This window comes from Mustela nigripes, chromosome 3 (assembly GCF_022355385.1).
Source record: "Mustela nigripes isolate SB6536 chromosome 3, MUSNIG.SB6536, whole genome shotgun sequence".
NCBI classification, from domain to species: domain Eukaryota; kingdom Metazoa; phylum Chordata; class Mammalia; order Carnivora; family Mustelidae; genus Mustela; species Mustela nigripes.
Window position 1 is genome coordinate 138,959,519 of NC_081559.1, and position 14,043 is coordinate 138,973,561.

The 14,043-nt window shown below is 35.9% G+C and overlaps 1 protein-coding gene and 1 long non-coding RNA gene across 4 annotated transcripts in view; one reads left to right on the plus strand and one right to left on the minus strand.

The window, feature by feature from the left end:
* The window catches only part of GDAP1 (ganglioside induced differentiation associated protein 1), a 44,611-nt gene that overhangs the window by 19,403 nt on the left and 11,165 nt on the right, over positions 1 to 14,043 (plus strand). For 2 of the 3 annotated variants that reach the window (XM_059394744.1, XM_059394743.1), the window contains exons 3-5: positions 5,461 to 5,522; positions 5,904 to 6,228; positions 6,917 to 7,109. In XM_059394744.1, the coding sequence (XP_059250727.1) occupies positions 5,461 to 5,522; positions 5,904 to 6,228; positions 6,917 to 7,109 (580 nt within the window). Of the gene's footprint in view, positions 1 to 5,460; positions 5,523 to 5,903; positions 6,229 to 6,916; positions 7,110 to 14,043 lie in introns of those variants that run through there. The other variant, XM_059394745.1, reaches the window with a different exon arrangement.
* The window catches only part of LOC132014096 (uncharacterized), a 150,795-nt gene that overhangs the window by 16,001 nt on the left and 120,751 nt on the right, over positions 1 to 14,043 (minus strand). The window lies entirely within an intron of this gene.

The following is a 14,043-nucleotide window of genomic DNA, read 5'->3' on the forward strand; positions in this document are numbered from 1 at the left end:
TTTTACACTGAATTGTTAGTTCTCAAACCCCAAGTGCATCAGAAAAATCTAGAGGGCTTTTTAAAACACCAATTGTTCCAGAGTTTCTGATTCAGTAGAATGTGCATTTCTAACAAGTTGCCAGGTAATACTCATCTGTTTGTCAGGGGACCACACTTTAAGAACCACTAGGATGAATCAAATACGGGAGTCATGTTCATTAGAGCTCTGGTAAACTCGGCAGAATCACCACAATTCTCTAACCAAATCAGTGTACTTCATGAGCCAACTTTTATCCCATTCAATTAAATAATACTTAAGGTTTTGCAGATGCTTGAGAATGTCAGACAACAGGGACTATTTACCTTTGAGATAAAAATTCTCAAAATAATTTCTAAATAAGAATCTCCTCTCCATTTCTCTTACGTGCACACTAATTACAAATTCTATACAATTCACGTGTGTTGGATGACCGGCAAGGGTCAAGGCAGAGCAGGTGAAGTAGCTTCTGAGTGCTTAGTGTTAATGTTGCTACTTATCAAGAGGAATTGGAGACCATTCTGTTTTCCTCCGTATGTGTAAAGGATTTTTTTTTTTCCATTTTGGAAAATTTGATTTTGAATGAGATAGCTTAATTAGTTAAATATATTCTCTTGAGAATACCATCATTTCTGTTTTCTAATTTGTAAAGCCAAAAAAAAAAAAAAAAGAAAAAAAAAGAAAAAAGAAAGAAAAGGACAAAAGAAAAAGCAAGCAGGTTATTCTTTAAAAAATAGAGACCTCTTGTGGTCATTCATAAAAGTACTTTAAAAATCAGAAACCTAGGGGCGCCTGGGTGCCTCAGTGGGTTAAAGCCTCTGCCTTTGGCTCCGATCATAATCCCAGGGTCCTGGGATTGAGCCCCACATCGGGCTCTCTGCTCAGCAGGGAGCCTGCTTCCTCCTCTCTCTCTGCCTGCCTCTCTGCCTACTTGTGATCTCTGTCAAATAAATAAATAAAATCTTTAAAAAAAAATCAGAAACCTAGAGTATTAATTTGTCACGAGGTTTCAAGATCTCTGGCTTAGTTGACATATTTGGAAAATATATGTATGTAAATATAATATGAATTAATACCTGCCAAAATGGATGAATAATAGGATTTTGAGTAATAATCACTTTTATAAATATATAGATCATTTTGCCGTAATAGTTCTTTATGGTAAATCAAGACTTGACTGAAGCAGAAGACACCAAAGGGCACATATTATAACTGTCTAGATCAAGGAATTTTCCCAAGCTGGTTATATCTGTGTAGCCAGAATATCTGGAGGATTTTTATCATAATTTTATAGGTTAAGTGATTCAGGCTCAGAATGGTTATGATCAATCAAATCCACCTGCACTCCATTCTTTCAAATATTTAAATGAATAAAGAATAAATGAATAAAGAATGTTAAATATTAACATGAAAAGCAGTTCATTTTCAGAGCCATGATCCACAGTCCAGATTTGTAAATAAATAATCAAATTCTGTCAAATAAACTTACCTTTACACACAATTTCTAGAGCAGTAAGCTAAACAGGTTATAATTTATTATTAATTTATCTATATAAACCGGTTATAATTTATTGTTATTCTATTATTTTTTGTTTCATCATTATTTTTTGCTATTGGTAGTGGTGATGACTACTTACTCTTTTTCACTATTAATTAAAAAGCAGTTTGGAGCATCTTTTATGTACCAAGCACTATTTTGGGTTCCTGGGGATACTGAAATAAATAATATTGGCTCCTTGCCCTTAAAAGGTTCAGAATATAAACCCAAGAAAGAAATATAAATAGTGATTTGAAATGACAGTTTGTGCTTTAATGAGAAGTGCATTTAACTACAGGACTAATTATCAAGAAGGTGGCTGTATTTTCCTCAAAATCTGTCCCAGGCTGTGTAAACTTTGCAAGTCCATAACTTTTTGTCTTTGCCTTAAAGCTAGCATACTGTAGTAGAAAATAATACCTTGATGAGTAGTCCGAAAAGTCACGTTGGAGTTACAGCTCTTTCACTTACTGTAGGATTCCAGACGAATCTCTCAGTCACCAAACCTTATTTCCCCAACTCTAAATTTGGGATTATAACTGTCTCACAGGCTACAATGAGGATCAAATGAGACTGTAAGAAAGTGGTCTGTGATCTTTAATCCAAAATTCTACATTATGCCTTTTGTTTATGAGGTATTATTAGTATTAAACAGCAGTGCAATAATCAATGCACTTTTTTTTGTTTACTGTGATTCATGGTTTTGCTGCTGCAAAGATGAGTTAGAGAAAGTGCTCAGTGTTTGAAAGTGGGCTGATAGATGTGTTTGTATCTACTTTCCCCGTAGCCATGGTGAAGAGAATGAAAAAGGAAATAGGGTTGTGGTTGTCTGAGAAATACAGAAGAAAGCAGAACTGAAGCTGGTTGGGATAGGAAAAGGTACCAAGTACAAATTAATATATAAACTTACACATTCAAAATATACTCAGGGTTCCCCTGATCATTATCACCTTCAAAACAATTTATTCAATATTAAATAAAATATGTGCATCCAGTGGTGTGCTGGTTATTGTTTAACAACCAAATTTCTTGACAAAACAGAGTATAGATAGCACTTGCCGATTTCTATAACATCAATACCCCTACCATGGCCAATTTCAAGTTACTAACGATATCACAGGGAGTTTGGAAGAGATGCACTGTAGCACATCCATATAAATGATTTCCACATACAAATATAATAGATGTAAATAAACTCAAGTATAGATAATAAAAAATGTAATAAAATAGGAAGTGGTGAGTTTTGAGTACTTGCTAGCTTTATTTTGTAAATAATTCATTTAAATATGATTCAATTTTATTTAATTTTTAGTAACAGCTGGGTTGAACATCCAGCTTATAAAATTCCTGAAAAATTAACAATCAGCTCTCATGAGCCTGTCTGAACCAGAGCTGGCACAACACCGGATATATTGGTAATTGCTCTAGTATGGTACTAATTATAGTAAAGATCATCACCTCTTCTGGGAAACTGTGTTAGGTGACTTTGTCTATATTACTATCATAAAAATCTCCTAGATATCAAAGCAATTACCACACATGTTGAAATCTCATTTCTCTTTTTGCACACTTGATTTCCTAGTGATTATGACTTTTAAGTCCATATATTTTGTATCTAGGACTGTTCCTGGGACAGGTAAGGTCAACAATGCATACTGAAGAAATACATTGACCTGGATCTGGCTCCTGTTCTCCAGGAGCCCACAAGCCGATGTTATGTACGAAGATAAACGGTTACAGAATACACATGCAGTTTAGTCAACTTCATCTTCGAATAAACAAGTAAATGGATAATGAGGTTTTCATATTACCTACAAGTAGCTTTTAGTTTCCTGTTATTTCCTGGGAAATAACAGGAATTATGATCAATGAAAGTCGATGTAACTGTTTTTTTTTTCTACCCCTATTGTGATTAAAACAAAAGGAAAAACCCCAAGCACCACTATGTTTCCTTATCTGCTGAATGATATTCTTTTGATATTCAAATCTTTAAGAGGCAAAAGCAGCACATATTCATTTATAGGAAAATTACTATATGTAGAAGCATAAACAGATAAAAGTCAATTAGCATTTTATAAGATTGCTATATTAGTGAAGATAGGTTAAGATAATAGCACCTGGAAATCACAAAAAATAGCAGTGGCTTAAACAGTATGCTTTATTTCTTCTTTAAGTAAATATTTGGAGGTTTGCAGACTAAGATTAGTGTGGTGGTTCTGCTCGATGTCCTTAGGGGTTCACTTTCCCTTCAGCTCATGGCTTTGGCCATCCCTGAGGTGTGACCCCAAACTTCATGGTCCAAAATAAGCAACCACCCTCCCAGAAGCAGGATGGAATAAAGAAGAGGCAGAGGACTAATAATTTTCTTAAGGAAACTTCCCAAAACATTGTCTGTGGCACGTCCATTATCCCGTTTATTAGAATGTAGTCATAAGGTCACATTTAGGTTCAAAGGAGTCTAGGAAATGCCGTCTTTATTATCAACAGTTATGTGCATAGCTAAAATTTCTATGACCATTACCATCTATTATCTAGCCAACTCCTGGAATTTGCTAAAAGTTATGCCCTTAAACTGCAAATAGAAGAATTGCTAGGCTAGAAGTTATGCCCATTTTCAAGGTTTCTGATGCATATGGATCAATTTCTCCTTAGAAGCCAGGTACACATGTGTACTCCCAAAGACATCTATGAATCTTTGATATTAGACACCAACACATAATAAGTCAATTCCTTCAAGGCTTTGTGACTGGGAGGATGTCATAGGGAAAATACTCAGTGTTTTATATGCATGGGATTTATTGTGAGAACTCTTTCAACGGCATGTGACAGATGACTGGCCAAGAGTGTTGAGTCTGTTCAGATATTGAAGTGATTGAATTAGTTAAGGAAAGGTAACTATACAGCATATATTGGAATCTGAAGTTGAAGAATGTAAGATCAACTTTTTCTGAGGAGGAGTGGGAATTGAGGATTATATAGGTAGTTGAAAAAAATCTTGAGGCCTTAAGAGAGAAGAGAAAGTATAATATGTTCTCTTAATGTCATGGAGGAGCTTTCCACATATGCTTTCATCAACTGCTATATTCCAGGCAACAGCTTAAATGCTTTATATACATTCTCTTACTGAATTCCCACAGCAGGCATATATTTTTATATATCCATATTTTACACATGAGACAGTGAAGGCTCAAGAGAGGTCAAAGTAGGGGTGGACCCAGAATTTAAACCCCACTCTGTCTGATTTCAAGGTTTTGTTTTTTCCTCTTCTACTCTGAAGAACCAACTGATTAAAAAAAAAAAAAGCAAATTTGATAAGGGTCATTTTTTTTTCTGTAGCATTTGAATTAACTTATGGTTGTGAATGATGTTTTTAAATCTTTAAAAATTATAAAAGAATTATAGAGAACAACAAATGATGTATTGTAGAGGGGAGGAAGTGCCTCATGAGATTTTTGTCTCTTTTCATCAGAGTTGCATATTACCTCTCTTTCCTCATAAAACGTTGTGTTCACTCTAAGACTGACAGTTACCATTTCTGTTGTGTTGTCTATTTACTTGTGTCTGCCACCAGACATATCTTGAGTGTCAGGTCTTTGTATTACCAGAGCCTAGCACAATGCTTAGAATGTGCTCACCTAGGTGCTCACTAAGTATTTACTTAATGAATTATACAAGCATTCCTTTTATGGTCATATCAAAACATATTTACTAATGGAAAATTTTTATTACTTTACTATTATGCCAAATTTTAAGAGGTGTACAATCATTAGACTAGTATAAAATTATGATTTGACTATGGCTAAACAAGGGTATTTATAAAGTAACTGAATTTGTGAATAATATGGAGTGCCTACAATATGCGAGGCTATTTTGAGTGTTTAACATTGTATTTACTTATTTGTCAGGAAAACCTTATGGGGGAAGAAGAATTATTACCTCCGCTTCAAAAATCAGGACGTGAACCCGGGTAATTCTGTCCTAAAACTTCTGTGTTTCGCAGCAAGGCTATTTTAACTCGTCATCGTTTATAAGAGATGTTATCATTTATTATTTTGCATGACTCCCTGAGAATATCTTCTAATGAAAACTCATGGGTCCTTATTCTATCCCCCCCCTCCCCCCCAAGAACTTCCGTTCTGCAAAGGGCACAAATCAACCAAGAAGAAATTGCTGCTTTTATACCTCAGCAACTTCTACTCCACCCCCGCCAAACCATTATTTATTATTATCTTAGTATTCAGGAACTCTTTTTAGATGGTTTCCTCTAAAAAAAGTGCATTTGCCCCTCCTATGTGACTTCCGTACATCTGTGGCTTTCTGGCGCGAGGACACCCCCGCATCTTTGCAGACACTGCCCTGCAGCTTTCTGGCGGTGGACCTGCAGCTTTCTGGCGGTGGAAACTACATTTCCCAGAGGTCTATTCGTCCGCGCGAAAATCTCTTTCCCGGCTCCTGGAGGCAAAGCGGAAAAAACTAACGACGCTTCGCGCGGCAGTGTGGGTGGGAGAAATAAAGGGCTGAACAGACGAGGCCCTGCAGCGCTCGCGTACCCCAAAATGGCTCGCAGGCAGGAGGAGCAGAGAGGGGGCGCGCCCTTGATGGCGGAAGGCAAGTCGGACGCGGAGGTTAGGCTCATTCTGTACCACTGGACACATTCTTTCAGCTCTCAAAAGGTAAAGGCCTCTGTTGGGGCGGGCGGCGCGGATCGGGTTTCAGCACCGGGACAGCTCCCTCAGGGCTCTCCTGGGTCCTCCCGCGGGTCTAGAACCGGGCCTCCAAAGCCCTAAATCCGGCGGGCGCTCCCTGGAGTCTGGGATGCGCCTTGTAGGGGAGCACAGAGAATTAGTCCGAAATGGAAAGGCTATGACTCAGGCTTTACCACTCATGATATGCGACAAAAAAGCATCACTTTAGGTATTAGGGCCGGAGGCCTTGTCCCCTGGGCCTTGAAGAGTGAGGCAGAGGGAAGCGCTTTCACGCAACCGCATAATCTACAGTTCCTTCTTTTTCTTGTACGCATTCGTCCTCTTCAACAAGGCCTAGCACATCTCTATATCAGATTCTTGTCTGGGGAGGACACATACTGAGGTTTAGATGGAAAGAAAGTAGTGATGATAGAGAGTCACTGTGGAACAAATTTAGCCAGAATTTTTTACAATTTTTTTTTTTTTTGGGTCCTTTCTAGTTTATATGATTAAAATGCTAGAATGTATCTCACTTGTTAATTCCTAGAGTAGGAATAGTTAAAAAGAGTGTTGATGATAATAATTCAGGGGAGCCCAGAAAGGCTGCTTAACGGTATCCAGAGATGTCATTTACCTGAAAGCCTACATGTGTTGTAACCAGTGTGAACTCTTTCAGGTGCGCTTGGTAATTGCTGAAAAGGCATTGAAGTGCGAGGAACATGATGTAAGTCTGCCCTTGAGTGAGCACAATGAGCCTTGGTTTATGCGTTTGAACTCAACTGGAGAAGTGCCTGTCCTTATCCACGGGGAAAACATTATTTGTGAGGCCACTCAGATCATTGATTATCTTGAACAGACTTTCCTGGATGGTAATGTTAAGGCTATTTGTGATTTTTTGGATTTACTTTCAACACAAATATATGTCTCCTTCCCTCCCTTCTTCCTCTTCTTTCCCTCCCTTTCTCCATCCTCCATCCCTTCCCCACTTCCTTCCTTCCTTCTTTTTCCTTTTGGTTTCATGATGGTGGTTTCATGCTAAAAACCTTTTCCATTTCCATAAGCACGCAAATATAAAATAGGTTGATACCACAAATTTTGTGTAAGCAAATTCTAACGTTGGGATATTCCTTTTAATTCAGAGGTTTTCCTCTGCAGATGTGTGGTTTGTTGTGGTGAATCGTTAGCCTTGAAAATTCCTAACAATTTAAAATGTACGTGATGAAAATCAGTTTTTTCTAGTCTGCCAAATAGTTCCGTCTTAAAAAGAATAAGAGGGAAAAAGAGGAGTAAAACTTAGGAAGGAAGAATAGAATGTTGGTATATTTAGAGATCTTTTTCCTCTATAGCGTTAATTTTATATCTTTTGTAAAGAATTAAAGCACTTATATTTGTATGGTGCTTTTAAGTTATTTTTTGACATTTATTGATAGCCTGATTTATGTTAGGCATTTTATAATTTCTATAATTTCTATCCCAGAAGCCATCTGGGACAGGCATGGTAGACCAGTTATTCCCATTGTACCTGATGAACGAGAAATGGGTTGCCTAAGGTAATACAGCTATTTTGTGGCAAAATAGGGCTAGAATGGAAGTCTTTCAAACCCATATCTTCATATTTATACTGGCTGTCTCCCATAGTCATTGCTACCTATATATTATCTCGCTTGCCCCTAACGACAATCCTTTGAGGTGAACTATAGCTTCACTATTTGCCCAAGATTATACAGTTGATCACTGCGTAATTGAGAGAACAAAAGGCTCCTTTCAGCTGAGTACTCTTCTGAAATAAAAGCTGCATGAGATCTAGTTACTTTTTATCTGCCACTAGTTATGCTGGTGTTAATTGGGCAGGATAAAAACCAGAATATAACCCCAAATTACTAGGCCAAAAAATGTCTGAGGTACTTAAAAAAAATTGGGACCTAAATGTGTGTGGAGGGAACCCCAGGGAATTAGACTGGCACTACAGCTGCCCCTATTCTTATTCCAAGTGTTTGGTTATTTAGGATTATGATTGGAGATTTAGAGGTGGAGACGTTGAGCTAAACCAGAGTTTAATGAACTGTTTTCTCTTTTATGATTACTTGCTATTCTTTATGTCTATATGCTGGGGACTGTACTGAAAATGGTGGTTAATTGATTTAAGAAAATTTTTCTCAATATTGAGCTTTTTGGAAATGGACAAGTCTGTTAAATAATTTGTATTTCTTGGGAAAAGTGGTTAAAATATAAATAAAACAAAATCACTGTATAAGAATTCCATTTTAAATAAAAATCTTAAAAAGATACAGTAAATGGAAAATCATATTAAAATATTTTGTTGGCACGCCTTGAACCACCACCACTACTACTACTGCTACTACTGCCACTACTGCCATTCTCTTCCTCTTCTAGCACTGTTTGTCCTTTAAGATATTCAGTAATATAAAATATGTTACTTTGCAATATAGTAATGTTAATGATTATTAGGTTTTCTTAAAGTTTTCCTTAGGTTTTTTCTTTTGCTTTGATCATATAAAAAAAACTAAGATACATTCTGACTCCTACTCAAAGAAGGGAAATGTTAAGTTCTTCTTAGTACTTATGGAATCAGAGGAGAAGGCACTGGGGCTAAATGTGAAATGAAAATATGGAAACTAAGGACTTTAATTCTGGCTGTACCAATAGGATCAGTAAACAATCAAGAATCCCAGCTCTTTATCTAAAGCTATTGCTAACTTGTTACATATCGTTGGTGACTTTACTTTTCTGTCTATTGGATTAAGTGATACAGTTTTATCAATTGCAGAGATAAAGGAAGTCCAATCAATTCTTAGTTCATTCTTTTCTCTTTCTCAGGAGAGTTGTCACTCCATTGGAAGGGGTTAAAAGAGGATTAAAGGAAGCAAAACCTGTGGTAGATAGGAAGACAGCAAGAAAACAGTTACATAAAAGCTAGTCTAGTCTATAGGGAAAGTTTATTCCAATGTATTAAAATAAAATAATAAACATGCATGCATTTTCACTATTACCATTAAGATAATTTATATGTCATTAAGAACCCATGGAGATTAGGAAAAGAGCCAGATAAGATGGATGTTATCCCAGGGGCGACTGGGTGGCTCAGTGGGTTAAAGTCTCTGCTTTCGGCTCGGGTCATGATCCCAGGGTCCTGGGATTGAGCCCCGCATCTGGCTCTCTGCTCGGCAGGGAGCCTGCTTCCCTTCCTCTCTCTCTGCCTGCTTGTGATCTCTGTCAAATAAATAAATAAAAATCTTAAAAAAAAGATGGATCTTATCCCAATTGTCAGGGATGGGAAAAGGTAAATTCTACCGATCATTGCTACTCAAAGTGTGTTGCATTGACTAGCAGCATTGGTATCACCTCGGAGCTTGTTAGAAATGCAGATCTCTTGAATCAGAACCTGCATTTTAACAAGATCCCGAAGTGATTCATATATACATTAAAATTTGAGAAGCACTTCCTGTGTGTTAAGTAATCACTTAAACTTTACATAGCACTATAAATTAGTTATATGCATACACACGTACATATATATAACTTTAGAGTATCTCAGTTAAAAGGAACCAGCTTAAGTTTTACATTATGGAAGAATGGCTTTAACACTTAAGAAAAATGAATCTATTGTATACTGGGCATGGTTCTGGATATAAGGTATCTTAAGTAGAACATCTGAGACTACTTCATAAGGTACCCTTGTGGAATAAAGGAGCAAATATGGCTAGATAAAAGTAATGCACATTTTCAGATGAACAAACCACGATATTAAAGAATATTCACTTATAAATGTCTTAAATAAGGATGCACATTTAGCTAAAGACTTATCCTTTATAATTTTGTTACATTTATTTCAATTACTTGTAAACTACTGTTAAGTACCATAAGGTCAGAGAGAGTGTCTGTCTTATTAACAGTCATATCCCCAGTGCTTCCTATGGTGAATGTTCTTTAATAGGAGCTCAATAAACACTTTTGAATAATTAAAAAAAATGAATGAACTTTTGAAGATAGATATCAGCCTAGACAGGGATCTCTACTGGTGTTCTTACAGGTTTCTGTTCTCTGACTTGAGCCTAATGACTTAAATAAAGACATTGTGGAGATACTGTTACATTTGTGGATGACAAAAGCTGGGATAGTTAAGATGATGAGGGATTTGTGAAGTGCTTGTCATGGGACAATGAAATGAAAAAAAAAATGAAGATAAAGTTTAACAAGGCTAAATGTAGTATGAGAATTAAAAAAAAAAATCAGTTGCGTTAAGCAAGGTTGGGAGACCTGGCTTGCTAAAAAGTTATTGATTAAAGCTAATGATAAAAGGCTGGGATGATCTCAAGTCGTTTTGGTTCTATCTAAAACATGGCAAATTGTGAACTGGTCAGAACATGCAACATTTTGTTCAATTATGTGTGGAACTTTGAGGAACATTTACAACTTAGAATACTAAGTGAATGGATTTCATGAGACGTATAGTTGCTCATGTTTATAATAGGAAACTTAAAGTATATTCATTCATGTAAAAGATAGAGTGTAGTCAACTGGTATCTCCTTTGCTGTTATTTGCCATCCCTTATTAGTTTACCAGCTGGGGATTATATTAAAAATGATGTTTTGCTGACCTGTAGATACTTCTCAATATTTGTGTGTAATCAATATTTATATTCTTATGCTTTTGGGATAAGTCCATTAAATAATTGGTAGTTTGTGGGGAGAAATTTGGTAGCCAAGGCAATCCTTTTCAAGTTTTAGCTTTATAAAAGTTAGTATCTAAACTGAATGATGGCTATGATTTTTTTAAAGTTTTATTTTTATTTAAGTAGTTTTTAAAGTAGTTTATTTATTTATTTAAGTAGTTATTTAAATAAGTTTTTGATTTTTTTTTAAGTTTTACTTTTATTTAAGTAGTTGCTGCACCCAATGTGGAGATTGAACCCATGATCCTGAGATCGAGAGTCACGTGCTGCTTTGACAGAACCAGGCAGGCACTCCTTGATTTTTTTTTCTCTTTTTTTCTTTTTTGAAAGTAATAGTGATGTAGACATCAGTGGTGATATTCCTGAAGTCAGAATTTGGGTCAAAAGAAGAATTTAGAAGTACTGAATTATGGCTGCTCAATCAAGGCTGGCAAACAACAATCTCTTTATTCATTCTTTTAATAGCTATTTTTTGGGTGTTGATTGGCGCAAGGACCAGAGATATTCAAAGATCCCTAATAATTAGAAACTTACTAATCTTCAAAGATAGTTTCATTCTGTAAACTTGATAATAATACCAAATCTGTCTTTATGGGCTATTATTACTACTCAGTTTTACAGATTCCTTTTCACATATGTGACACCTTTTTCTCTTCAGGCTTGCAATGAAGAGTAGATTTAGTAACACATGCAATTGATTAAATTAGATGAGGTGTGATACTAAGCAAACTAGGGAAACTTGGAAACAGTGGATGTAACAAGTGAATATATTTGCTAATATAGATTTTAAAACCTAGATGTTTCTTATACTATTCATAATCTCTCTCAGTGAATTTAATTTGGACACTAAGTAATAAAAAAAAAGTGAGTCTGAAATGACTACAAAATATTAGAACATTACTACTTACTACTGCTGGTAATCTGGAATCGAGGCTGTCATATGGTGAATACGGAGTTTTGGTAATTTAGTATCTAAGAGTTCCCTGAAGATCATGTCTCATGTCTTCGGTTTATATATACCTCATTTATTCTTAGGAAATAGAACTTGGTTTGGAAATAAAGTACTCTGGTGTGATGTTAAGGTAGTGTATATAAGTCTCATTAGGAAATATATTTTTTGGATAAGATTTTTGTCAATATCTATTGAAAATCAACTCATTTTAAAAATAATTCGGAAGTCACTGTTACATTAAAAATGCAATTATTTAGACAAGAACTTCCAATTATTCAAATTTTTGTCTATTAATAGAGCCTATCATATATAGTTGAGTAACTTTATATGCCTTTTAGCACATCTACTAAAACTGTAGATTAGCACAAAGGTTCTAATTAAGTGTGGAGAAAATATGGTATGTGATAAGAAAAAGAGAATGAGCCTTTAAAACTCATGATTGTGCCAATAAAGTGGCGTTAAAAAGTTACTTTTTTTTTTTACTCTTTGGTTTGTCCAATTTTAGTGGACAGGTCGGGGTGTCAAAATGCAAAGGTTCTAATTCCATATTATGTGTTAACAATAATTGGAACAAGCCATCTGATAAAGAAGTTTTGCTCCCCAATTACAAATGTTTCTGTTCAAAGTCTTAAATATAATACCACTTAAGGTATAAGATTCATTGAAAATAGTGCTATAAATTTGTCTTTCTCAGAAAACCATGGCTGCATATAATGAACTTCTATAATTTGACACTGTATTTTTTTTTTAATCTGTGTTTAGATTTGATCGTTCCAGTTCTATAGTTGTGACAGCTTTGAATTGTAGTCAATTGTAACTATAACTTTTATTTCAGGTCACAATTTATTTACCATTTTTATTATATTTTTTTAATAGCGTGGTGTTTGACTGGTTGAAGGGTACAGTTTTATTCAACTACTTGTTGCATATTATCTAATATATCAATGTTATTACTAAATGACCTAAGTAAAATAAAAAATTTTTAAGGGGATAAAGGTAGGAATGATGTCTGTTTTCATTGAATTAATAATGATAAGGAAGAGATGAAAATTATTCAAATAGATGTGTGGAGGGGAGGGAGTCTTCCCTGAAAATAGGGTATAATTATGCCTTCTTTATCTGCCATCATTGAGGAACATGGGAAATCAGAGAAATCAATGTAGAAAGATAATGGAAGCTTATGCCTATAACCTCTTAAATTTTTTAAATTTTTTTGCACTTGGAGAAACTGAATGTGATTTTTTTTTTTTTTTTAATGGTTCTAGGCCATTGCTATTCTACTGAGCAATGCAGAGACTTGAGACTGTATGGAGGTGTTTGTCCCCGTGAAATATCTGCAGAATGCTTTTATTGTATCTTTTCTTTCTGGTTTTAAAAAACTTGTTTTCTCTCATTATCACATCTTTCTGTTTTATGTCTATCTGCACCTGCCTAAATTTAGGTGCGGTTCAAGTCCTGCCTTGTTCCCTACTCAGTTCTTCTAGGAAGTCTGGTCTCCTGCCAGTTTACTTATTTATTCTTCCAGCTTAGTCACTTATACTGGTTTCCAGTATAGCAACTCTATTCCCTAATGCTGGAAACTCTTTTCAATGCCTGCTTCTTAAAAGTCCTCTGATTTCGTGCCTTCCCCCTGTAAGCCTTCTATTGCTTTTTCACTCCTGACTGAGGTAGCATACTAAAATGGCTCTTTTTTTTTTTTTTTTTTTTAAAGTAATCTCTGCACCCAATGTGGGGCTCAAACCCATGACCCCAAGATCAAGAGCTGCATACTTGAATGCCAACCAGGTGTCCTTTTTTCTTTTCCTTTCTTTTTAAAAATTTTTTTAAATTTATTTTTATTTATCAGAGAGAGAGAAAGAGGGAGCACAAGCAGGGGGAGAGAGGCAGACAGAGGAGAAGCAGGCTCCCAGCTGAGCAAGGAGCCGAATGCAGGACTTGATCCCAGGACCCTGGAAACAGGACCAAAGGCAGATGCCCAGCTGAGGGAGCCATCCAGGCATCCCTCTTCTGTTTTCTTTCTCCTTTCCTCTTTCCTTTCTCCTCCCTTCCTCTCCCCTCCCCTCCCTCCCTTTCCTTTCCTTCCCTTTCCCTTGGCCCTTTCTATTCCATTCCATTCCATTCCATTCCATTCCATTCCATTCCATTCCATTCCATTCC